The sequence below is a fragment of the Meles meles genome, chromosome 7 (assembly GCF_922984935.1).
Source record: "Meles meles chromosome 7, mMelMel3.1 paternal haplotype, whole genome shotgun sequence".
Lineage (NCBI taxonomy): Eukaryota > Metazoa > Chordata > Mammalia > Carnivora > Mustelidae > Meles > Meles meles.
Genome location: NC_060072.1, coordinates 247,455 through 269,519, shown reverse-complemented (window position 1 = coordinate 269,519; position 22,065 = coordinate 247,455). Strand labels below are relative to the sequence as shown.

Genomic DNA, 22,065 nt, shown 5'->3' with positions numbered 1-22,065 from the left:
ACTGGCCACCTCGCAGACTTGGCGTGTGGTGCCGACAGGTCAGGCAGGCTGTGCCTGACCACACCCCTGCGTCTATCTTACAAGGGGAGCGCGGAAAAGGGAGAACAAAGGCATCCTAGAAGCCAGGTCAGCTGTCAGCAGGACCGTACCTGTGCCCTGCCAGAGGCAGGGAAGGCCCGCCGTTCTCAGGTCTGTGAAGTGGAAAGGAGACATCACACACGAGGTCGGGCACGGAGGCACCTTTATTGGTTCCCGGATCTCAGGATCTTCCCTCCTCCCGCCTCACTTCCTCAGCAGGTCTGCCTCACCCACTCTCGTGCAGGGGCGGGAGTCAGGAGCATCAGACTTGGCTCCTTAAAGAGGGGAAAGGGCTTCCCACAGCCCCGGTTATAACGTCCTGAGGAAGACCCTGAGCCGGGTCATATGTCTGCCTTGTGGGTCAAGGCCAGGGGCTAGGCTGGGGTTGGCGTGTGTCTTGGGGTGAGTGGGCCCTCCAGGCCGCGGGGCGGCCAAGACCTGCCTGAGAGAACAGCATCCCAACCTGCATCCGTCACGGCGGTCGGCTAAGGCACACTGGCTGGATCATGTCCTGCCACAGAAGGCCAGAGATGTGTGGGCACCATGACCCTCCCGGGACACGGGGCTGCAGAACGCAGCTACTTTTTCCTCCTGGGAATCTGGGAGCTGCCGCTGCAGCAGTCAGGGGCTGGGGCGGCCTGTCTGCTGACAGCTCCAGAGACCTTCCTGGCGCCTGGCCTGTGCTTCTCCTCCTTGGCCAGAGGGGAGGAGCGGGGGGAACGGGGCCCCAGCAGGGCCTGCATCACCCTAATGGCCCCCACTGCGGCGAGTAGCCCCCAGAGCAGGGTGGAAGCCTCCAGCGGAGAGAGCTGTTTCCGAATCCAGCGGAGGGCCTGGGCCAGGGTGTTGCCGGAGCCGCGGGCTCGGGGTGGGCTCTTGTCCTGTGGGCGCAGGATCGAGGAACGTCCATGGAGACCACTCCTGTAGGGGAGGGTCACTCCCCGCCCCCTCGTGCCTTCCCACCTGGAGGCCAAACTGTCGGAGCAGCGTGTCCAGCGTCGGGTCCCCCAAGGACACGGGCGGGAAGAATTCTTCCACCCACTGCCGTCGCCACCACTGGCTGCAACAGGGCAGTGTGCTCAGGGGGTACCTGAGCCCGGACCCCAGCCCCCCACGCAGCACTCTGGCCTCACCTCCGCTCCCCAGGTTGTGAGAACCAGTACTTGTAGCGCTGGGCCCGCACGTAGGTGGGCGGCTGCTTGTGGAAGGGGTACTCGGCCACGTCGTTCTGGATGAGGCGGACCACTGCGAGGGCGCGGGGTTCAGCACGGCCGGTGGCCCCTCAGCCCCGGCCTCCCTTCCCCACACACCCTGCTCCCCCTAGACCCTCCCACGTTCTCATGAGCCCCCACCCCGCAACTCCCCACCAGGTCTCACCAGGGTCCTTGCCCTGCAGCAGGCGCAGGACCAGGCTCGTGAACCAGGGGCTGTGAGTGTGTGGGCCCAGGGCTGCGAACCACATCTGCCAGTCGAGGCGGGGCTGGTGGGGCACCACAACGGGGGGCGGCCGACTCACGTTCCCGGGCTTGTACATGAACTCTATCTCCTGCCCGGCAGAGCATGTAAGACCGGCCGCTGGACCGGAGGCCCCCCCCGCCGCCGCCCCGGCCTGTGGGGACGCTTACCGTCCAGTGATGCCCATCATAGCTGCCCTCCAGCACCACTTCGGGCCGCCCGCCGAGACCGGTCATCCGGCGGAAGAGGCCGTAGGAGTTTGCCAACTGCAGGTGCTCCACGGCCCCAAACAGCCGGTGTGCCCCGCTCCAGAGATGCCCATGGCTCGAGGGCTCGATGTAGGAGTATGGAACCTGCAGCGGGGGCAGAAGCTCAGCGCTGCCCCTCCAGCCCCCACCCTCCTCCCCGAGGACTACCCACCAGGCTGATCACAAACAAGGCCACCGTGGCAGTGCCAAAGATGAGCAGCTGGACCGCAGTGCAGAACTTCCTCAGCCACCCGCGCACCTGGGTCCACCTGGGGGGCAGGGGACCCAAGTGCCGTCAGGCCTGCCCTGCACAGCTCTACCCCACCCCGCCGGACCACATACCTCCAGAGGGCCGTCAGCAGTTCCCAGGCGAGGGAGGCCACCCCTAGCCACATGGTGGGCAGAGTCACCATCTTCAGCCACTGGGAAAACTGGTGGAAGGTAAAGGCTGCAAAAAAAAAAAGGGATGTGAGGAGGGGCAGTCCGGCCTCTGTCCTCTGGCCCCCCAGCTGGCACTCACTGGTTCTGGAGTGGACAGCATGCTGCTCCCAGTCAACTTCCAGGCCAAAGTAGTGCACGGTGCCATAGGCCAGCAGCCCGTAGACGGCAAACTCCAACAGCAGAGACAGCACAGCCCGCAGCGCCCTGGGCCAGGCTGCCGGGCAAGAGAGTCACAGGTCGGCTGGGGCGGAACCAGAGCAGGGCTCCCTTGGGGGGTGTCGGAGGGGAGGAAACTTGCTGGTGGGCCGTCGGGCTGACAACACCTGGCTATCTGGGACAAGCTGACGCTCACATGTGGGTCTCTTTCGGCAGTGGCTATCGCCAGACTCGGCAGTCAGATGCCCGTCATCCAGAAGAGAGGTGGTGAGCACCAGAGTGAGCAGGTTGAAGAAGTTGTAGTTGCCAGTGACGATAATCAGTACTTGCAACAAAACCTGGGAGAAGGTCTGCACTGAGAGCTCCAAGGCCTACCCCGCCCTGGCCCTTTGGAGCCCGCTTTCAAGGCCCTCTGCAACCCATGCCTGGGTCTCTCCAGCAGGCGTCCCGTCCCCTGCTCACCACCCCCGGCCTGTTACACTCCCACTCCAACTGGCCCCTGCGCCCTGCTCATACCTTCCATGGCTCCCCATCATCTGGAGAAAACCCAAGCTCAGCACGCCTCGTGCAGCCCCTCCCCACCTGCCTCTGCTAACTCGTGCTTCTGCTCGTGACGCCTTCTGGACCACCTGCAGCAGCCACCCAGCTCCAGTGGGACGATGGCTCACTGGCAGTGCTGAGAAATGCCACGTCCTAGCTTCCTGAGAGTGGAGGCCCCCACCAACCTGGGAGTAGAAAGCGGCCAAGCGCAGGCGGCGCACAGGGGCGAAGAAGAGAGGGGGCACTGCGATCTCAATGAGGAACGTGGCCACCACGGAGAGTCTGTGCAGCCAGACGGGCAGGTGGTGGGCAAACCAGGAGGCGGGGGTGGGCAAGCACTGTGTTTCGTAGTGGTAGGTGAGGGCTGCGGGCGATGAGTGGGTGGTCAGGGCGAGGCAGCACCCCCAACGCTGCCCCACATTCGGGATGGGACCCTCACCAGTAAGCCCCCACCACGCGGGGCAACGGCTGGTCAGCTTGACCACACCCGAGGCAAACATGAGGCGAAACAGCAGCCAGCGCACGAGCCAGAAGGGGAGGCCTTCGTGGGGCGGGGTCCCTGCCAGCCCACCCTGGGGCGCCTGCTTATGGTGGGGGGGCTGGCTCAGGGGGGCCACCAGCACCGCCAGGAAGCCGGTCTCCAGCAGCAGGGAATCCCTGTGGGGAGAAGGAAGAGCACAGAGGGCCCCTCCCCATCAAGGCCGTTCCCTTCCGCGGGTCCTCCCCGAGAAGAAGACATTCCCGGGGCGCCCCCACCTCCTGCAGCCTCTCCCCCAGAAGTCACTCACCACTGGAAGTAGAGGAACACCTGGCCCACCTGCAGGGAGAAGGGTTGTCAAGGGGCAGGGGCGTGTGTCTGTGGAGGCGGGCGAGGCAGAGGTGAGGCGCAGGGTGGACAGGGCTGGACTGAATTGGTGACCCGGGGCCCAGCGGTGGACGGGGGCGGCAGGCGGCCCCCACTTGCCTGGCAGGCCGACAGGTAGGCCGCCCAGAGCAGCAGGTAGACGACGCCGTTTCGCAGCCGGCGCAGCAGCAGGGCGCCCAGGGCCAGCAGGGCGCCCAGCAGGCTCAGCAGCTCCAGACCCTGCGAGGTGTCCAGCCCCAGCTGCGGAGCCTCCCACAGCAGCGTCGGCCTCTCCCACAGCTGCTGCCAGCGCCCCTTGCCCTGCGGTCTCAGCGTCCTCCGCGCAGGCAGGATGCCCTCGGCGCCATACAGGCCTGCGGGAGGGCTCGTCAGGGCCCGGGACGCTGCCCTCCAGGGCCAGACTCCCCGCCCCCAGGCAGGCCTGCAGACCCGCCTCCTGAGGTCTAGACTGCGGGACCTGCAGACTCTGGTCTACCGGGCGCGAGCCCGCGGGTCCCCGCCCCTTCCGAACCAGACCCCAGCAGGCCTGCGGGGCTCCGCCGTCCCGGCCCTCCCACCCGCGGGCCCGCGTCCTGCCGCTCCCCGTCTCTTCTCCCACCCGCCCCGCTCTCAGCCCGGAGCCTACGGGAGACGGGCCGCAGCGCGCCCCCGTTCCTCGCCAGCTCCCGCCGCCCGCCGGACGCGAACCGAAGCCGCCCCGGGGGCTCCGAGGCCTGGTCCTCACTCCGCCGCACCCCGCCCTCCCGGCGTCGCGTCGGCGGGGACGGGAGCGCGCAGAGGCCTTCCCCGCGGCGCGCCTCACCCGGGATCTGCGTGTAGAGGGACGCGAAGGCGAACGCGAAGACGACGGCCACGCCCTGAAGGAACAGCTGCCGCGGGAGCCGGGAGCCCGCCATGTCCGCTACGCGGCCAGCGGCAGAAGCGCCCGAAGCGCCCGCGGCGGCGCCGACAAGCCCCGCCCCCGCCCCCGGCCCCGCCTCCAGCGCGGCGCGCGGCGTCTCCCGGCCGGGGCCGCGTGCGTCATAGCTGTGCGCGCGGCGGCGCGTGCGACGGTCTTTCCCTGGGCGGGAACAGCAAAATGGCGCCAGAGCCAGTGGCGGGCTGAGGACGCTGGCTCCCCTGGAAGACGGCCCTGCGGTCCCCGGGCCGCCCCGGCCCCTCCCGGACATGGAGGACGTGGAGGCGCGCTTCGCCCACCTGCTGCAGCCCATCCGCGACCTCACTAAGAACTGGGAGGTGGACGTGGCGGCCCAGCTGGGCGAGTATCTGGAGGAGGTGAGCGGGGCCGCGAGACGGGGCGGCGGGCCCGGGGCTGCGGGCAGGCCGCGCCCCGCCTCCTCGTCTGCGATGCCCGCGCTCTGGCCGCGCTCGCGCTCGCGCTCGGGCTGGGGCTGGTGGCTCTCCTTTCGCGCAGCTCCGCCCCGGCCTCGAAATTAGTCTGGCGATGTCGTCCCCGGTCGCTGCCTGGGCGCGAGCCGAGGAGTGGGGTTCGTGGGTGGCGACCAGTCCTCTTCTCTAGGTGGGGCAGGACTTGGCGCGTGTTCGAGACAGCGGGGTCGCGGGTGAAGAGGGGTTTTCCCGCCGGCGTCGAGCGGCCGTCGACACGTGGTCTGTCTGCGTACCGCACCGCCGGGCGCAGGCCGCGGAGCGAGCTGCGGGCTCCGCTAGAGCACGTCCCTTCCCCCGCGGCCCGTCTGCGCCGCGCTCATCCGTATCAGCGGCGACGTCCGTCCTGCCAGATCCAGGGGGCGCTGGAAATGTGACCGTGCTCGGCCCAGCAGCTTTTGTCGGGCTCCACCCTCTTTTTTTGGGACAGGTTTACCTGCTCTGATTTTTTTCCCCAAGTCATTTGCCTACTTTCCCCCGCTGTCCACTCTGTATGTTGAGCTCGTCTGGGCAAGCCCTGGGCCAGCTGCTTACATATCTCCCCCGAACAATCACCTCACTTACTTCCGTGATTTTAAGTTTCAGGTGTACGAGGATAATTCTCAGTTTATATCTCCATCCCAGATCTTTCCCCTGTATTCATCTTCTGTCCAGTCACTCTTGACACTCTAGATTTAATGTGTTAAGTTAGAGCTCTTGGGACGCCCGCGTGGCTCAATCCATTAAGCTTCTGCCTTTGGCTCAGGTCAGGATTTCAGGGTCCTGGGATGAGCCCCGCATCAGGCTCCCTGCTCAGGGGGGAGTCTGCTCCCTCTCCCTCTGCATCCCCCCCACCCCCCACTCATGCCCTTCTAGTCTTTTCATGTCTCTTCTAGTCGCGGTAAATAGCGCTGCTGACCAGCGGAAGGTGAGCGCTACGGGCTGCTCTGCTGAAACCCTGTGCCTCGCACCCCGTTCACGCGTGGATTCTGTCGGTTACACCCCCAGAACTTCACCTGAATTCATCTGTTCTTTACCTCAGATTCATGTAAAATCTTCCTTCCCAGGCTCCTTACAGCTGTTTTGGCCCCATCCCGTTCATGCTCTGTCCGGTAAAAAGCGACTCAGCTGCTGTGGTGTCCTGTCTGACACCCCCCCCCCCCCCCCCCCCCCGGGGGCTTTCTGCTGCACTCAACAGAGAGTACGAACCTCCTTTTTTGAGTCTGGCCTTGCTGACTGTTTAGCCTCATCTGGGGCTTCTCTCCACCTGTTCTTTTGAGCCAATCAACCTACAACTCTGAAACTCATTATTTTTTTTTTAATAAGGAAATTTACTTACTACTATTATTGTTATTATTTTTATTACTATTATTATTATTTTTAAGGAATCTCTATACCTAGCCTGGGGCTAGAATTCATAACCCTGAGATCAAGAGTCGCATGCTTTAAGGCGCCCCGGAGCTCATTCTAGACCCAGGGTCTTTTTTTTTTTTTTTAAAGATTTTATTTATTTATTTGACAGAGAGAGACACAGCGAGAGAGGGAACACAAGCAGGGGAGCAGGAGAGGGAGGAGCAGGCTTCCCGCTGAGCAGAGAGCCTGATGTGGGGCTCGATCCCAGAACCCTGGGATCATGACCTGAGCCGAAGGCAGATGCTTAACGACTGAGCCACCCAGGCGCCCCTGGAATATTCTTTCCTTGGTTCTTCTGACACACATCCTTTATGTGTCAGTATTCTTTACGTCAGTATGTCAGGACATCGTCTTATGTCTCAGTTATTCTTTAACTTGTTCACTTGTTTGTGGTCTTTCCACTCTAGAATGTTAATTCTGCTAGGGCAGGAACTGCGTGTGCATTCTCTTCCCTTTGCATAATAGAATGCCTGGCACATAGTACACACAGAGCAAGTGTTTGTTGAATGAATACTTGATCTGTTGATCTGCTGCCTCTGCTTGAACACACAGGCTGCTAAAAAAATTGGGAGAATTGTGCTGGGTGGGGCTGTGGTGGGTTCAGGTATCCACAGCGAGCAGGCTGCTTGGTGATGCCTGGTAAATCTGCTTCCTAGCTTGGTCAGCTCTTTCCTTCCTTTTAAAGATTTTTTTTATTTTTCCTTTTTTAATATTTAATTTAAGTTTTAATTTTTTTTTTTTTCCAGAGAGAGAACACGTAGGGAGGAGGGGCAGAGAGAGAGAGAGAGAGTCTCACGCAGACTGCATACTCAGTGTGGAGCCCGATGAGTGGTTCAGTCTTACAACCCTGAGTTCATGACCTGAGCTGAAGCCAAGAATCAGACACTCAACACTCAGTCTGACACTGAGCCACCCTGGCCACCGAAAGATTTTGTTTTTTTAATCATTTTTAAGTAATCTCTATACCCAGAGTGGGGCTTGAAGTTATAACCCTGAGATGGAGAGTTGCTCCCTCTGCTAACTGAGCCAGCTAGCCCCGCCCTGCTTCATGCTTCCTGTGTTTGCTCTTCCAGACCTTCTCTGCCCTCTGAAGTCCTGATTTCCCTGCTTCTACTTTCCTCTTTACCCTTCTTTTCATTTTCTTTTTTTTTTTTTTAAAGATTTTATTTATTTATTTGACACAGAGAGAGATCACAAGCAGACAGAGAGGCAGAGCAGAGAGAAAGGGGAAGCAGGCTCCCTGCCGAGCAGAGAGCCCGATGTGGGACTCGATCCCAGGATCCTGGGATGATGACCTGAGCCGAAGGCAGAGGCTTAACCCACTGAGCCACCCAGGCGCCCCCCTTCTTTTCATTTTCCATGCAGCTCCCAGAAAGTTCTTTTCTCAGAAAACTTTAACACATCGTTTTATGTTGCTGTTCTTTTCCATCTGTTTATTTGTTCATTGTTGCTGAGCGTCTGTCGTAGCCGAGAATCGTGTTAAACTCTGAGAAAATAGTGGCAAGGAAACAGTAGTCCCTGCTTCCCCCTTCTGGGAGGATGGATCCTAAGGAGGTAAGCATGCAGAGTTGGAACAGGTGTTGGTTCTACAGAGAGGTTAAGAGAGGTCCTAGCTAGCAGGTGGCAGAGTGGAGGCCCCCCTCCTCACCGTGTCTGTGTGTAAAAACAAACTGACGAGAGATTCAGAAGGAACGTTGAGGACTCCAAGAGGAGTTTGGGTGAAAGGAGTTGGCTAGTCGGAGAGAGCTGAAGAATGTCCCAAGGTTCTGAGGTGGGAGAGTGCTTGGCTCCATGGGCGACCATGGAGAGGGACAGTGTGACCGCTCTACAGTGAGTAGGGGAGGGGGCAACGGAGAGGAAGCTGGTTAGCATGCGAGGCTTTCTCTAGAATTTGGGTTTTTTCCCTAAGAGGGGCAGAAAGCCATTAGGGTTCTGAGTGGAGTGATGTAATCTTGTGTCTTCAGACGCCGCCTGCTTGTGAAGAGGAGGGCGAAGGGGAGTGAAGGGCGAAGAGAATCCAGTCAGTGCCGGGTCCGGGCAGGAGGTGGGGCTGACTGGTGGTATGTGGAGAGGAGCAGGCAGGTGAGGCTGGAGCATGGAAGCATCAGGGAATGTGGCATGGGCTGCACGGGGGAAGCGAGAGAAGACAGGGAGGAGATCCGTGGGTGGTGGTTGCCGGCTTACCTGCGGTTCAGTGTGGACCCGTCCAGTATGAATTTCAGTTAAGACATCCAGGCGGGGGCGGGGGGCACCTGGGTGGCTCAGTGGGTTAAAGCCTCTGCCTTCGGCTCAGGTCATGATCCCGGGGTCCTGGGATCGAGCCCCCCATCGGGCTCTCTGCTCAGCAGGGAGCCTGCTTCCTCCTCTCTCTGCCTGCCTCTCTGCCTGCTTGTGATCTCTGTCTGTCAAATAAATAAATAAAATCTTAAAAAAAAAAAAGACATCCAAGCGGTGTTTGAAGAAGGTAGTTGGACATACAGGTTTCGGCTTAGACGGGAGGTCCAGCCTGCAGCCTGCATTTAGGAGTTGTTCGAATGTGGGTGCAGTGTGAGGCCCTGCCAGCGGCTGAGCCTGAGAAGAAAAGGGCCACTTCTGCAGTTCAGGGCCTGGGTGACTCGGCTGCCCTCTTCTTCATATCCTGTCTTTTCCGGGAAACCCGTGCACTTTTCCAGAACGCTCTGCACTCTCTCAGACTGGCATGTTCCTCCAGTGATCTGAAACACTTGCTCTGTCCTTCGAGAATTAGTAGAACTGGCCTCATGGGAGTGTCCTCCCAGACTCGCCCTTCTTTGGGCCCCCATAGTGCCCAATGTCTGACCTTGCTCTCCAGCACACCCTGCGTTTTGAACATGTGTGCGTAATACTCATTTTCCTGGCTAGTTGGATCCCAGGTCTGCCGACTGCCTTTGTGGGAGCAGTCGCTTTTCTGGGAAGACCACGGCCTTCGTCTGCCTGGGGAGTGTCTTCCAGGCTCAGCCCCAACGGCAGCACTTCTCAGTTTGTCAAACGTTTATTGGACACTCGCTTCTGGCCCTGAGGTGGAGGCGGGAATTGACCCTAACAGGGCAGGGAGAAGCCCCAGGCATGAGACGACACCGCAGGAGTGTTCACACTGGCACAGCTGGGAGCGGTATTCCAGGCAGATGGAAAGCAGAGGCGAGGAGCTTGGACAGATGGACTGGGGCTTCAGAGTGCTGTTTGCTGAGAGGTGTGCAGGAGAGGGGCCCTGTTGTAGAGAGCCCCTGGCTTGTGAATGGAGATAAAAAGCTTGCGGACATTTAGCTGTCTTGGGGTGGCTCTAAGCACGGTCGTGGCAAAGGAGGCCGCCCCGCTGTGGTTGGGTTTGGGAATTGTTGGCATATGGTCTGTGGACCACGGACTTTGAAGAGGTGGTAGGACCTGGGGCTCAGGGGAGTCTTGGGAGGTTCGGGTTGCAGAAGGAAGAGGATTCACTTGGAATTGTTTCCTTAATTTCTGCTCAAAGGATTTAGACCCCAGTGATTTGTGTCTGTCCTCCCCTCTGGGTGAGGGGTCTTCCTGCCTGATTCTACCCGAGTCAGCCTTGACTTGGAGGGGTTTAGTGTGGTGCGCTGCCAGGCCTCCGGGAGGGAACTGCTGTGCAGCTCTAGCTGTTTGTGGCTGATAGACTCCAGGGGCCCCCTTTTCCAAAAGGCTGACCCTCCCCGCCAAAAATTAAAAAAAAAAAAAGACAACCAGAGAGCCGGAAGCAGAGCTGGTGCTCTGAGGGGCGCCTCCTGGTGACCAGGCCCTGCAGGCTGGGTGCTGGGTGGGCTCTGTGGGGAGAAGTATACACAGATTTTGGCTTCCCAGTGCCTGGTATTGTGTCTTGCAGCTGGACCAAATCTGCATCTCTTTCGACGAAGGGAAGACCACGATGAACTTCATTGAGGCAGCGTTGTTGATCCAGGGCTCTGCCTGTGTCTACAGTAAGAAGGTGGGCACCACGTGGTTGCCGGTCTCATGGACTGAGGTTCACGCTCCTGCTGGGGCAGGTGGCAGGCTCATCCCTGTCTGTTCCCTGCCTCGCCAGCACCTGCTGTCTCCCCTGTTCCTCACTACCGTGTAACACAGCTGAGGCTTGCAGTCAGAACGGGTGTAATAGAGGAACAGGCGTGGGTTTATACTTGCAGGGCTTGCTGCTAATGCTGACCCTCAGGCGGTGTACACAAGAGCCCCATGCAACAGACTTAGTCAGTCCCGAAGCCCAGGCGCTGTGTTGCAGAATAAGAGGAAGAGCAGAATGAAGGGAACACCTTGAGAAAAACCAGTATTGAGGAAGCACCCACCAGAAGGAAGTCAGAGCAAGGCAAATTAAAAAAATATCTGGGAGTCAGAGGTATAGAGAATTTTAAAGGGGAAGAAAAAAAGACCAAAATTGTTGAATGTAGTGAATTGACGCACACAGGAAAGGTTTTCATGTGTGTAGTGGGTCTGCAGTTGGAAGGTCACCAGGGGTTTTGGTGAGAGGAGGGTGAGACTGGGGGGGGGAGGGGAGGTGAGAAGGCGCCACATGACCCCTTGTAGGAGAGGTCACAGGGAGGGGGACAAGGATGGGCGGTCAGCAAAGCAGCGGTCCTCCACTCAGCCGTCGTGCACCTTGTACCTGGCTGACCCTGCCTGGCCTGGTGATACAGCACCGGGCAGCGGATAGTTATCAGGATTTCTTAAAATGTCCTTAGTGACAGCCAGGCTTGAACACCACAGAGCTGAAGGACGATCCTGGCAGAAATCGTTCAGGAGTGGGTCAGGGCCGCGGGTTGTTAGGCCCCAACTCAGGAGTCTGGAGGGAGAAGTCAGTATTGATGTAGAGAAGTTGGACACAGGCATTTGGGGAGTCCCTGCCTGAGGCCCCGATTTTCATAACAGAGTAAAAGTCAGTTACTGAGAATCAGCTCCTGGGTCGGAAATTCGGAGAGAGAAGTTCGGTGAGAGCAGAGGACGCCCGAGGGTTACGCAGACAAGACTGACTGAGGGTGCGGGCCGTGCGCTTCCTCCAGCTGCGCTCAGCCAGCCCTGGTGGGGGAGCAAGGACACGTGCGTGACGGCCCTGGTCCGAATTGGCTTTTAGTGGTGGGAGAAGAGAAAAGGTGCACAGGGGTAAGCGTTTGGACGTGTGTAATGGGGTCCCAACTAGGGAAGGGAAGGCGAGTGATCTCCATTCGGGCTTAACTTGCATGGGACCCAGTGGATTTACCTCTGGGCAGCTGAAGTCATTAAAACAGTTTAATATCTCCTTGGTTTTGGTCCTAGATAGTCCCATTAAACCAGATTCCTACGTCCTGCATTTGTCCTAAGAAGGGATGTCTGCAGCCAGCTTTGCACAAGATGGGAGGTGACAGATAGGTGCGTGGGTGTGTGGCTGAGCAAGTGCAGGAACGTGTAACAGTGACGCCTGGGAGGTGGGGGGTCAGTAGCGTCCAGTAGGACTTTCTGAAATGATGGAGCCATTCTGTGACCTGAGCCGTCAAAAGACGGTGAGTACTAGGGACACGTGACACCAGGCCCTTGACGTGTGGCCAGTGTGACGGAGGAATTTTGAGTTTCATTAACTTAAGTTCAAGTTGGTAAAGCCACATGTAGCTGGTGGGTGCAGATGAGGTCACACAGCCTGAGACTCACACGTCCCTGGCCGCACATCCCGGACCTACCCCGATCCCGGTGACTTTCTCCCAGTTCGTTCTCCTTTGAAACCGGAGCAGCTCTGATGCCTGCTTCAGACAGGCCAGATGGGATGAAGCCTGAGCACAGATATTGTGGCAAACTTAAAAACTTCATGTTTGTTAACCCTAACAAACGGGGCCCATGTGTGGGGGCCGCCATCCGTCGTGCTCACCGCTGTGTCCAGGGCCTGGTGCCAGGCCCCTTACATAAAAGATGTGCAGTGAACATCTGTTGGTGGGAAAACAGAAAAAGAAGAAAAAAGGCCCAAGAAGAGAGAGTGGTGTGTGCTCTTAGGCACTGTTACTGCAGAAGGAATGGCCCAGAGGTGGCCCACGTGCACACCCTGCTGGCCGGCATCTCAGAAATGCTGAGCCTCCCCGTCGTGGTGCGCTCCCCAGGTTGTGGCTGGGGCACCGGTGGCCCACGCCTGCGGAGGGAAGGGAGCCAGCTCTGGGTGCTGGACGGGGTCGGCACGGAGATGGGCTAGTGGCCGCACGCAGGCCGGTGTGTGGGAGTGAAGGCAAGCAGGGCTGCTTGGAGTGTGGGGACAGAGGAAGAGGAGAGGACCACAACTGATGAGACACGCTGGTCGGACTGGAGAAGTCTTTCCGGCAGCCACATTGGCAGGACTTGTGCTGGAAGTTCTGGCTTTTCCGTGTTCAGGCTTGTCTGTGTGTGTACACAGCAAGGGCTCTGGGGAGGGCCCTGGGACATCTAGGCTGGGCTTTTCTTTCCACTCCTCACTGGCTGCTTCTGGTCCCCAGGTGGAGTACCTCTACTCGCTGGTCTACCAGGCTCTCGACTTCATCTCTGGCAAGAAGTGAGTACTGGTCTGAGCCCGGAGGTGGAGGCCTGCGTGTCTGCTCCGCATGCAGCTCAGGGGAGGCCCGTGTAGCCTCCCAGATGACCGTGCATTGATTCTCTCTCAGGCGGGCCAAGCAGCTCTCCTCGGTGCAGGAAAATGGGGCCAGTGGGGACACCAGCTCCATGGCTCCCCAGAAAGTGGAGGACCAGGTGAGAGTTCTTGGGTGGCTGGCCACTGCCCCCTGCCCTCTTGCCCGGCACTGCTCCTGAGCTCTGTCTCCCCACAGTTCCTGTCGCTGGATGACCTCCCTGACTCGCGTGCTAATGTGGATCTGAGGACTGACCTGCCCCTCCGTGTGAGTGCCCCTCCTTCTGTAGGGGCTGCACTGAGCCGCAGGGGCTGTGGGAAGGCGTCTCCCGCCTGGGTTCCCCACCTGGAGCCCCCGGGGCCTCTGGCTCACCCACTCTTGGCCTCCATGCAGGAGGTCCTCATTGTCCCTCTCCTGCCCATGGCCCTTGTGGCCCCTCATGAGATGGAGAAGAACGTCAGCCCCCTGTACAGGTACGGGCCTGAGCCTGGCGGAGGGAAGTCAGCTAAGGGGAGAGGGCCCAGTGGAAAGGGTCTCTGCAGTGGCTGTGTTTCTGCCTGCACAGCTGTCAGGGGGAGGTCCTAGCCAGCCGGAAGGATTTTAGGATGAATACGTGCACCCCCCACCCCAGGGGAGCCTTCATGTTGGAGCCAGTCGGCATCTCCCCAGTGGAGACACCGCTGCCGAGGAGCCAGAAGGGTGAGGGCTTGCACGTGGGGGCTTGGGAAGGAAGGGTCCCCTGTGCCTGCCAGCTCTGGTTCCGTCTCCCTCCCCAGGCACCTGCACTGAAGATGGTTCTGTTGGTGCAGTTCCCCTTTGTCCTGGCTTTGGCCATAGCTGGCTCAGCCCCAGGGTGCCCGAGTCCTGCGCCAGGTCTCTGCCCTCCCTGCCCAGCCCTTGGGAGGGACCTCCTGGGGGAGGGCGAGGGCTGACCCTGTCCCATCTCCCATCGTTCCCAGAGGTTGAGAGGGCTGAAGAGCAGCCGATGGAAGTTGCTGCGTGCAGTCCTGTCCCTGTGCTCGGCGTCTCCCAGGAGTCCGGTGAGAAGAGAGGACGTGTGGACTTGCAGCGGGGATGGAGGTGGGGGGCACGGGGCTCTGCTCAGCTACCCCACGGGTGAGGCGTGGGGAGCAAGGAAGCCTGGCTTCTTCATGCCCAGGCCTCGGCCTCTCTCCCCACCTTGGCCCACTGTGCAGTCTTGTTGGTCTCATGACTGCCCTCTGACCGTTCTTGCGCCAGTTGTGAGGTTTGGCTCTAGTCCTCCTCTCTGGGCAAGCGCAGAGGGTGGCATCTTCGGGGGAAAATTGCTAAGAGTAAAAGGAGCTAAACAGAACGGAGGGGCATGACGAGAAGAGTGGGAAATGCCCGGCTGCTTTCCCTGGGTCTGATGAATGAGGCTCAGTGAGGGAAGGGCCTCGCGGGTTCACCGGGGTGTTGGCCAAGGGCGGCCCCCCACCTCCTGCCTGGTGTCTTCCTCCCTGCTCAGGTGCTTCTCCCGAAGGCCCAGCACCTGGAGGTGGTGGTGAGGATGAGGACGCAGACGAGGCAGGAGAGCTCCCTGAGGCCCCAGCCCCTGAGGCCCTTCAGGAGCCCCAGGAACCCAGGAGCCCGCAGCAGGTAGGACCCTGACTGAAGCCTACAAAGCTCGAGCATCAGCCGGGCAAGCTTGCCCCCACTACGATGGGATAGTCAGCGCTTGGGCTTTGCCCGCAGGCCCGTCGCACTCTGTTCCTTCCGTCTGGTCCATGCACACGGGGGCTGTGGGTACGCCCTCCAGACAGCCTTCGACCTGGCTTTGCACCCAGCCCTTTGGGGCAGTGCTGATCGCATTGTCGTCCTTCCTGAGCAGAACAGCTGCGGTTCCTCGGGAGGGAGCTGGGCTTCAGAGTCCAAGCCCTGTGGTGTCCGTAGCTCCCACCAAGGACGGCAGCTGGTTTCTAAAGCTGACTCCTCGAGGTCAGGCTTGCAGGAGGGAATGGGCTCCAAGGCTTTGGCGGCTTCCTTCTACCCCCAGGGTCAGCTTTGTGTTTCAGCCTAGAGCTGAGAAACTGATGCACAGAGGAGAAGATGTTAATACTTGTTCATTTTGATTGGTAGATGGATCATGTTTATTTTTTTCTTAAAAATAAAAGTACCCCATGACCACTAGTTTACTAGTTTATATGTTCTCCTAAAAATTTTCCTAGAGTTTTGTTTGCCCTCAGAGGGTCCCTACAGGGTTCTTGACGTCTGGCCCTGGAGCACAGCTGCTGGGTTGCCTGAGCCTTGGGTGGAGGAGGGGGAGAGACGGATCCGTGGGCTATTTCTTTGCAGAGCGCTGCCCAGCCTGGTCAGTGTGTGCTACGGGAGCGACGGCAGCCGGCGTCCCTGGTGAAGGTGAGGGGTAGTGGGGCTCAGACCCCCTGCCAGGGAGGTGGTGCTGGGGCTCCCCTGCCCTCACCCTGGCTAGCTTTCAGAGCCTTGGATGCCTGGGCTCCTAGCCAGAGGCCCTTTATGCTGGCTCTCTTGCAAGGAATCTCCCTTTCTCCAGAAACTAAAGTCACCTCTTCTGGCGCTCTGGGGCACCTCCCTCCCTGGTGTGTCCCCCTTGGGTTCTGGATCGAATGTGGCTAGCCCTTCTCTGGCTGTCACTGCACTCAGTGTCTGGGCTTTTGAGGGTGGGCATCCCCAGTGCCCCCCGCAGTGTCTGCTTGTGCTCTGTGCTCAGGAGACTCCAGACCCCTGGCAGAGCCTGGACCCCTTTGACTCCCTGGACTCTAAGCCTTTCAAGAAAGGTAATCGGGTAGAGGGACACCTCCCTTGGGCACCCGTGGTCGGTGAGGGTGGGCTCTGTACCCGCTGGGAGCCTGGTGGGGACTGTGCGCCCTGGCGCAGTTGCTCCTGGCGCATGTGGGTGCTGTACCCTGCCCCAGGGCCCCAAGCTGTGCTCGTGCCCCCAGGTAGGCCTTTCTCCGTGCCCCCCTGCGTGGAGGAGGTTCCGGGACAGAAGCGCAAGAGGAAAGGTGCCGCCAAGCTGCAGGACTTCAACCAGTGGTACCTGGCTGCCTGTGAGTGGAGAGGGCGGGGTGGGGCCGGCGCGGGAGGGCCCAGGTATCGCCTGCAGGGACATGGCTCGGCTCCCGCTGACCAAATTCTCTTGAAGATGCCGACCACGCCGACAGCAGGAGGCCCCGGCGAAAGGGCCCGTCGTTTGCAGGTGAGGTCAGGATTGTGAGCGCACCCTTCTGAGGAACAGTGGTTCTGTGCCGTATTTTGCCTGCCTCCCCTAAGGCTCTAAGTGGACTGGGAGTGCCTGGGCAGGACACGGGAGCCCCTCTCACGAGGTCTTTGTGTGCAGACATGGAGGTCCTGTACTGGAAGCATGTGAAGGAGCAGTTGGAGACTCTCCGGAAGCTGCAGAGGAGGGAGGTCAGTGCTGGCCTCTGTCGGGACCCCCCGTGGCCCCTAGTGGGGACAGCAGTGCCCCTCATAGGTGCTCTCTGTACAGATGACTGAGCGGTGGCTGCCGAGGCCTGAGGAAGGGCTGTGGCCTATGGAGGACCAGCTGGAGGACTCCCTGGAGGATCTGGGGGCAGCAGGTGGGAGCCTACTGGGATGGGCTGGGGTGGGGGTTCAGCCTCCACTACCAGCAAACCTGCCTCCTGCTGGGGCTTCTCTCTCTGCAGATGACTTTCTCGAGCCTGAGGAGTACGCAGAGCCTCAGGAGGCAAAGCCTGGGGAAGCTGCTGACCTGGGTAGGTCTGAGAGGGGCCTGCTGGCCAGGGGGCCGTGAGAGGGAGGGAGGGTGTGGCCCATGGCCATATCGGCTCACGATATGCCCCTTTGCCAGAGGCAGAGGCTGTGCCAGCATCCCTGCGCTACGAGGAGCTGGTCCGAAGGAATGTGGTGAGTCTGAGCGAGAGTGGCGGGTTGCTGGGGGGGGGGGGGGGCCTGCACAGAAGGTGCCAGCTCCCTGGTCCCCCCCAGGAGCTCTTCATCGCCACCTCTCAGAAGTTCGTCCAGGAGACGGAGCTGAGCCAGCGCATCCGGAACTGGGAGGACACTATCCAGCCCCTGCTCCAAGAGCAGGTGAGGGGCTGGGCCAAGTTCTGGCTGAGAAGTGGGGACTCCCCTGCTGCCTGCCTTGGTTTTGCCCCAGGATCGTGCCCCTTCTCCTTGCAGGAACAGCACGTGCCCTTTGACATCCATACTTACGGGGACCAGGTTGTGTCCAGGTTCAGCCAGCTTAACCAGTGGTGTCCCTTTGCGGAGCTAGTAGCTGGCCAGCCTGCCTTCGAGGTGTGTCGCTCAATGCTGGCGTCCCTGCAGCTGGTGAGTGGCCTGGGGAGCCTGGGAGGGAAGTGGTCCCCGACGCCGCTGACGCCTCATCCCTACAGGCCAACGACCACACGGTGGAGATCGCCCAGCAGCCGGGGCTGGAGGCGGCCGTGGACACCATGTCGCTGAGGCTGCTCACACACCAGCGGGCCCACAAGCGCTTCCAGACCTACGCTGCCCCCTCCATGGCCCAGCCCTGAGTGCGGAGCATTGAGGCTGAGGGCTGGGCTCTGGAGGTCCATCCCTCCTGGGTGCTGGGCATGCAGTCTGCTCACTCCGCCCTTGTGTCCTGGCTGGCCCAGCCGAATAAAATGGTGTTGCCATCCCACCTCACCCTTAAAGGAACTTAAACTCCTGCTCTGCGCAGGGAAAGGGCTGCCTGTGCCCTACCCTCTCGGCAAGTGACCAGGTCCTGAGCCCTTTCTGCCTTGGCCTCCTGGGACAGATGACAGGCACACAGCTTCATCACACCCTCTTTAATGACCTGGCTCAGTGCAGGACGCTGCGGAAGGCAGCCATGTGGCGCCGGACACTGTCCGCGATCTGCTGTGCGGATTTGGCCCGGCCATAGTAGTCTGTGAAGAGGCCATCGGGGCTGAGCAGGTAGATGGCGATGGAGTGATCCACGATGTAATCCTGGTCCTCGTCCTTAGGGCCAGCGCTGTAGTACACACGGTAGCTGCGGGTCACCTGGGCGACCTGCTCAGCGGAACCAGTCAGGCCCAGCAGCCGCGGGTGGAAGTCCTGCACGTAGCGGGCCATGGCTGCGGCGGTGTCCCGTTCGGGGTCCACGGTGATGAAGACAGGCTGCACGGGGGGCAGGCCTGGTTCGGCCTCCAGCTGCTCAACCACCTGCACCAGCTTCTCCAGCTCGTCTGGGCAGATGTCGGGGCAGTGAGTGAACCCGAAGTACAGCAGCACCCACTGACCCCGGAAGTCGGCCTTGCTGCGAGCCTGTCCCCGGTGGTCCAGCAGGCTGAAGTCACCCTGGCCCACGGCTGCCTGGCGCAGGGCCTCTGTCCGCTGTTGCCACCGCCGCTGCTCCTTCTCAGCTCTCGCCGCCAGCCAGGCCCCGCCCAACCCAGCCCCAAACAAAGCAGTGATCAGCAGCCTGGTCCGAAACCTAGGGCCCTTGGCCTGGCTCTGCCTGCTCTGCTCTCCAGGGGCCTGCCCTGACAGGCGCTGGTACCCCACATGTAGGACCTTGTCTCCCCGGGTCCAGAGAAGGGCTGGGGGCTTGAGCGGAGAGAGCCTGTGCCAAGCCTTGGGTGCCCAAACCAGCAGCAGCATGGGCCTGATGATCCTGGAAGAGAGTACAGGGGTCAGGGGCCTGTAGTGGCCTCAGCCCCGAGCCAACCCTTGTGGCTCTGGGGAGACTTGCCACCGTCTGACGGACCAAGCCCACAGTCGAGTGCACTGCCCCCGCTCCTTAGTGCTCCACAGAGCACAGAAGTGCTTTAAGCACAGCCCCAGCTTAGGTGTCCCCCAGCGCCCATGCCTGTGACGCGTGTCCCCCCTCGCTGACCCCCGGTTCTGCGCTCGCCGCTCCGTGTGGCCTGAGAGGCACTCCTGCGCCTCGCCCTCTCAGGTGCCAAGTGCACGCCTTGCCCGAGTTCCTGAGCATGCGCGCCTGTTTGCAATAAATCCCCATTTCTTGAAAGGAGGCGGGAGAGCCCGGTCTCCGCCTCCAAGGACGGACTCCTCCAGCCCTCCTGCGGCCTGCCCACCCCGCGCTCAGCAGCGACCCTGCGCGCCCACGCCAGTCCGCCCACAGGGCGCCTTCCACGTGCGGCTTTCCTGGTGCTCTCACCCGGGGAGAAGCGAGTCTCGACTTGGCACAAGCCTACCCTCTTCGCATCTGGGATCCGACACCGAATTCGGGGTGCTCCGTGCCTTTCTCGCAGGAACCCTGGAAAGTCGGCCAGGTGGACACCCGAGGACTCCCCCTCACCTGTTCAGCTGCTGAAAAGATCCTCGGGGGGATTCCTGTGCGTCTGGTCTCGGCCACGGCCCGTGGCTTGCGCTCGGGGCTGGACGACCTTCCGCACGTCCCCGGGCTCTGCCCGCCAGCTTCCTGCTCTACGTACGCACTCTAAGCTGTGCGCGGGATGTGTCCGGCAAGCGAAGGCAGCCTCCGGATACTTCCAGGGCGCCCTCCGGGACGCGCAGCTGTCTGTCGAGCGGTAAGGTCAGAAAGCGGACACCGGCAGGGGCCACGCACCGGGCTCTCTGGGACCCTGCGTCTGTATCGCGAGTCCCGGGATAGTCCCGCCCTCTGCGAGGCAGTCGCCGCCGCGGGCTCGACCACAAAGCACGGTCGGGGTCCCCAGGTTCCTGCACTACCGGCACGCTCGCGCATGCGTCTAGGGCCTGCGCAGGCGCAGGCGGGCGCGAGGCGGCGGCCCCGCCGCCCCGCGCGCTTGCGCAAAAGGTGGCGGATGCCGCCTGAGGCCAAGTGCAGGACGAGGCGGGGCTTCCTCCCTGGCCCCGCCCCTTCCAGGCCCCTGCGGCTGCGGACGCGAGTCTCTCTCCCACCGCCCGCGCGCGGGGCACGGACCGAGTTTCGCGCTCTCCCGCCTTACTGCCGTGTGTCGGTCGGCGCAGGGCGCGCGGTCCGAGGGCACGACGTCCCCTGCAGGCCACCGGGCGCCAGGAGGGGCGGGGATCGGCGCCCAGCGTGGCTGCCCCCAGACAAGCTCCGCGGAGCCCGCCTCAGGCGCCGCGGCGGGGGACCAGGGGGGCCCTGGGGGAGGGCCGGGGGCCGGGGGCCGGGGGGTGGGGAGAATCCGGGACGAGTCCGGGACTCAGCGAGGAGAGTGGCCAGGGCCAGGGGTCGGGAAGGAAGGGGCATGGGAACTCAGAGAAGGGAAGGCGCCGGGTTTGGTGGGGAGGGACGGAGGTCTCCCGGGCCCCTCCGTCCCCGGGCGCCTGGAACTCCCCTTGCTCCCGGGCGCCAGGGTCCCGGAGCTCAGGTCCAGGCTCTGCGCCCGGGCTTCCACTTGAAGCGGTCGTCCAGGCCCCGGCAGGCAATGGGACCTGCCGGAGTTATGAAGGAGAGATTGAGCTCGCGTCAGGACCCCCACCCAGACAGGCCACACAGTGTCCAGGAGGCGCAGGTGCTCACCCGTGCTCTTGCCAGCTCCTGGGCGTGGCTAGGGAATGCTTGACCCTCCAAACTTCAGGTCCACCACCAGAGCGGATGGGGTCTCCACCAGTTTTGTTTTTATTTTTTTAAGTTATCATCCATTTGACAGGGGGAGAGGAAACAGAAGCAGGGCGAGTGGGAGAGGGAGGTGCAGGCGCTGCCCCCACCCCGCAGCAGGGAGCCCGACCTGGGGCTTGATCTCCGGACCCAGGGACCTGAGCCACCCAGGCTCCCTTCTCCACCGTCTTCTGATGGAGGATGTAGGCTTTGGGGGAAGGCAGAGGGGGCTGGAGGTGGTAAGGAGCCTGGAGCTTCCGGGGAGATGTGGGGAATGCTGACTCTCGGGTCAGTTATGAAGGACCAAGTTCCCTATGGAGGGGGAGCATCAGGTCACTTTCTTGATTTGGTGGTCAGGCATCTTGTTTTGTTTTTTAAAATAATCTCTACACTCCGTGTGGGGCTTGATATCAAGAGTTGCATGCTTTGTCAACGGAGCCCCCTGGAGCCCCGGCGGTCAGGCTTCTTGTGATGACGAGACACTGACCCTGGGGTTGGTTCAAATCACCTGTTTCGGGGGAGGTCCCATGGTCCCCTGTTGGGGATCTGGGCTTTGTGCGGTCAGAGGTCAGGCGTCTTTACTACGCAGGAGGTAGACCCAGAGCCTGGGCGCAGGCTACCTGTAATGACTAGCTGGCTGTTAACGGTGGCTGGCACCTCTGGCTTCATACAGAAGTCCATCCTCAGGAACCAGCCTCCTGTTGTGACCCACAGGACAGCAGCCCGCTCCCTCCAGCTGCCCTTATATGGGGCCAAACTCCCCTGCATCAAGAATCCCAGTGACCTTCAGTGATCCCTGCACTGATGCTGTCATCAGCAACCGTGAAGAGTGTCCAAGACCATGACCAGACACTTACCAACAACTCGGATAAGTCCTCATTAATGACTGGTTTGACCCATCAGGGATATTGACCAATATCCTATGGCCCATTAATGACTGATCAGAGACCTGTGATTTTGATGAAGTCCCTATTAATGACTCCAATTGGAGTTTCTTTGAAAACCAAAGTTCAGTGACTATCAATGACCCATAAATAACTTTGATCGATATCCAACGCTGATGAAAGACGTATCAGTGATACTTCAGAGATTCTGGCCCCTATTACTATCAGTAACCTAGAGTGAGCCGTCAGTCCATTTGTACCTGCTCTGAGCTCTGGATGGCAGTGAATCCAGAAATGACTCCAATTTATCCAAGTTGCGCCCCCCTCTTAACTCCAGACCACATCTGTTGGTCATTGGTACCTGCTGGGTAGGGGTGTTGAAGATACCTGCACAGCTGCTCCCTTACTTTCCCTGGTTAGGACTTCAGCTGGAGTTAGCAGCAGGCGGAGAGGGAATGGAAAAGAAATTGTCCTGATTTGGTATGGGGAGTGATGAGGAGGACTATCCTGAGGGCTCAAGTCTGGG

At 60.6% G+C, this 22,065-nt stretch overlaps 3 protein-coding genes across 9 annotated transcripts; 1 reads left to right on the top strand and 2 right to left on the bottom strand.

Moving 5' to 3' along the window:
• Positions 1-224: 224 nt before the first annotated feature.
• Positions 225-4,744, bottom strand: LMF2 (lipase maturation factor 2). 2 transcript variants are annotated; one of them, XM_046013738.1, is made up of 14 exons: positions 4,586-4,743; positions 3,883-4,136; positions 3,707-3,735; positions 3,358-3,575; positions 3,104-3,282; positions 2,575-2,716; positions 2,302-2,436; positions 2,124-2,229; positions 1,954-2,050; positions 1,704-1,886; positions 1,456-1,624; positions 1,212-1,323; positions 1,042-1,138; positions 225-959 (listed from the first exon to the last, which is right to left on the bottom strand). In XM_046013738.1, the coding sequence occupies exons 1-14, from the start codon at positions 4,677-4,679 to the stop codon at positions 657-659; spliced, it is 2,118 nt and encodes a 705-aa protein (XP_045869694.1). In that variant the 5' UTR covers positions 4,680-4,743; the 3' UTR covers positions 225-656. The 2 variants fall into 2 exon arrangements, with proteins under 2 accessions (XP_045869694.1, XP_045869695.1); XM_046013739.1 differs by having other exon boundaries at positions 690-959; positions 1,042-1,134; positions 4,586-4,744.
• Positions 4,745-4,836: 92 nt separating this feature from the next.
• On the top strand, positions 4,837-17,781 carry NCAPH2 (non-SMC condensin II complex subunit H2). 3 transcript variants are annotated; one of them, XM_046013741.1, is made up of 20 exons: positions 4,837-5,058; positions 10,415-10,516; positions 13,008-13,063; positions 13,173-13,257; positions 13,335-13,403; positions 13,530-13,609; positions 13,702-13,835; positions 14,096-14,176; positions 14,623-14,753; positions 15,450-15,512; positions 15,844-15,910; positions 16,076-16,183; positions 16,279-16,332; positions 16,474-16,544; positions 16,624-16,714; positions 16,802-16,870; positions 16,966-17,018; positions 17,103-17,204; positions 17,298-17,447; positions 17,513-17,781. In XM_046013741.1, the coding sequence occupies exons 1-20, from the start codon at positions 4,951-4,953 to the stop codon at positions 17,651-17,653; spliced, it is 1,815 nt and encodes a 604-aa protein (XP_045869697.1). In that variant the 5' UTR covers positions 4,837-4,950; the 3' UTR covers positions 17,654-17,781. The 3 variants fall into 3 exon arrangements, with proteins under 3 accessions (XP_045869697.1, XP_045869698.1, XP_045869696.1); XM_046013742.1 differs by having other exon boundaries at positions 16,966-17,021; positions 17,298-17,414; XM_046013740.1 differs by having other exon boundaries at positions 16,966-17,021.
• Positions 17,782-17,914: 133 nt separating this feature from the next.
• Positions 17,915-19,542, bottom strand: LOC123947485 (protein SCO2 homolog, mitochondrial). Of its 4 annotated transcripts, none has more exons than XM_046013744.1 (2): positions 19,405-19,542; positions 17,915-18,756 (listed from the first exon to the last, which is right to left on the bottom strand). In XM_046013744.1, exon 2 carries the CDS (start codon positions 18,741-18,743, stop codon positions 17,943-17,945), a length of 801 nt encoding a protein of 266 aa, XP_045869700.1. In that variant the 5' UTR covers positions 18,744-18,756; positions 19,405-19,542; the 3' UTR covers positions 17,915-17,942. The 4 variants fall into 4 exon arrangements, with proteins under 4 accessions (XP_045869700.1, XP_045869699.1, XP_045869701.1 ...); XM_046013743.1 differs by having other exon boundaries at positions 19,301-19,418; XM_046013745.1 differs by lacking the exon at positions 19,405-19,542 and adding an exon at positions 19,264-19,388.
• Positions 19,543-22,065: the final 2,523 nt, after the last annotated feature.

Excerpts from the sequence above, each read along its gene's own strand:
- NCAPH2 (XM_046013740.1), top strand. The coding sequence starts at position 4,951 with ATGGAGGACGTGGAGGCGCGCTTCGCCCACCTGCTGCAGCCCATCCGC. Across the intron at positions 13,258-13,334 it reads CCCAGAAAGTGGAGGACCAG|TTCCTGTCGCTGGATGACCT; the intron begins GTGAGAGTTCTT and ends GTCTCCCCACAG. Across the intron at positions 16,871-16,965 it reads TGGGGAAGCTGCTGACCTGG|AGGCAGAGGCTGTGCCAGCA; the intron begins GTAGGTCTGAGA and ends CCCCTTTGCCAG.
- LMF2 (XM_046013738.1), bottom strand. The coding sequence starts at position 4,679 with ATGGCGGGCTCCCGGCTCCCGCGGCAGCTGTTCCTTCAGGGCGTGGCC. Across the intron at positions 3,736-3,882 it reads CCTACCTGTCGGCCTGCCAG|GTGGGCCAGGTGTTCCTCTA; the intron begins GCAAGTGGGGGC and ends TTCTCCCTGCAG. Across the intron at positions 2,051-2,123 it reads CTGCTGACGGCCCTCTGGAG|GTGGACCCAGGTGCGCGGGT; the intron begins GTATGTGGTCCG and ends CCTGCCCCCCAG.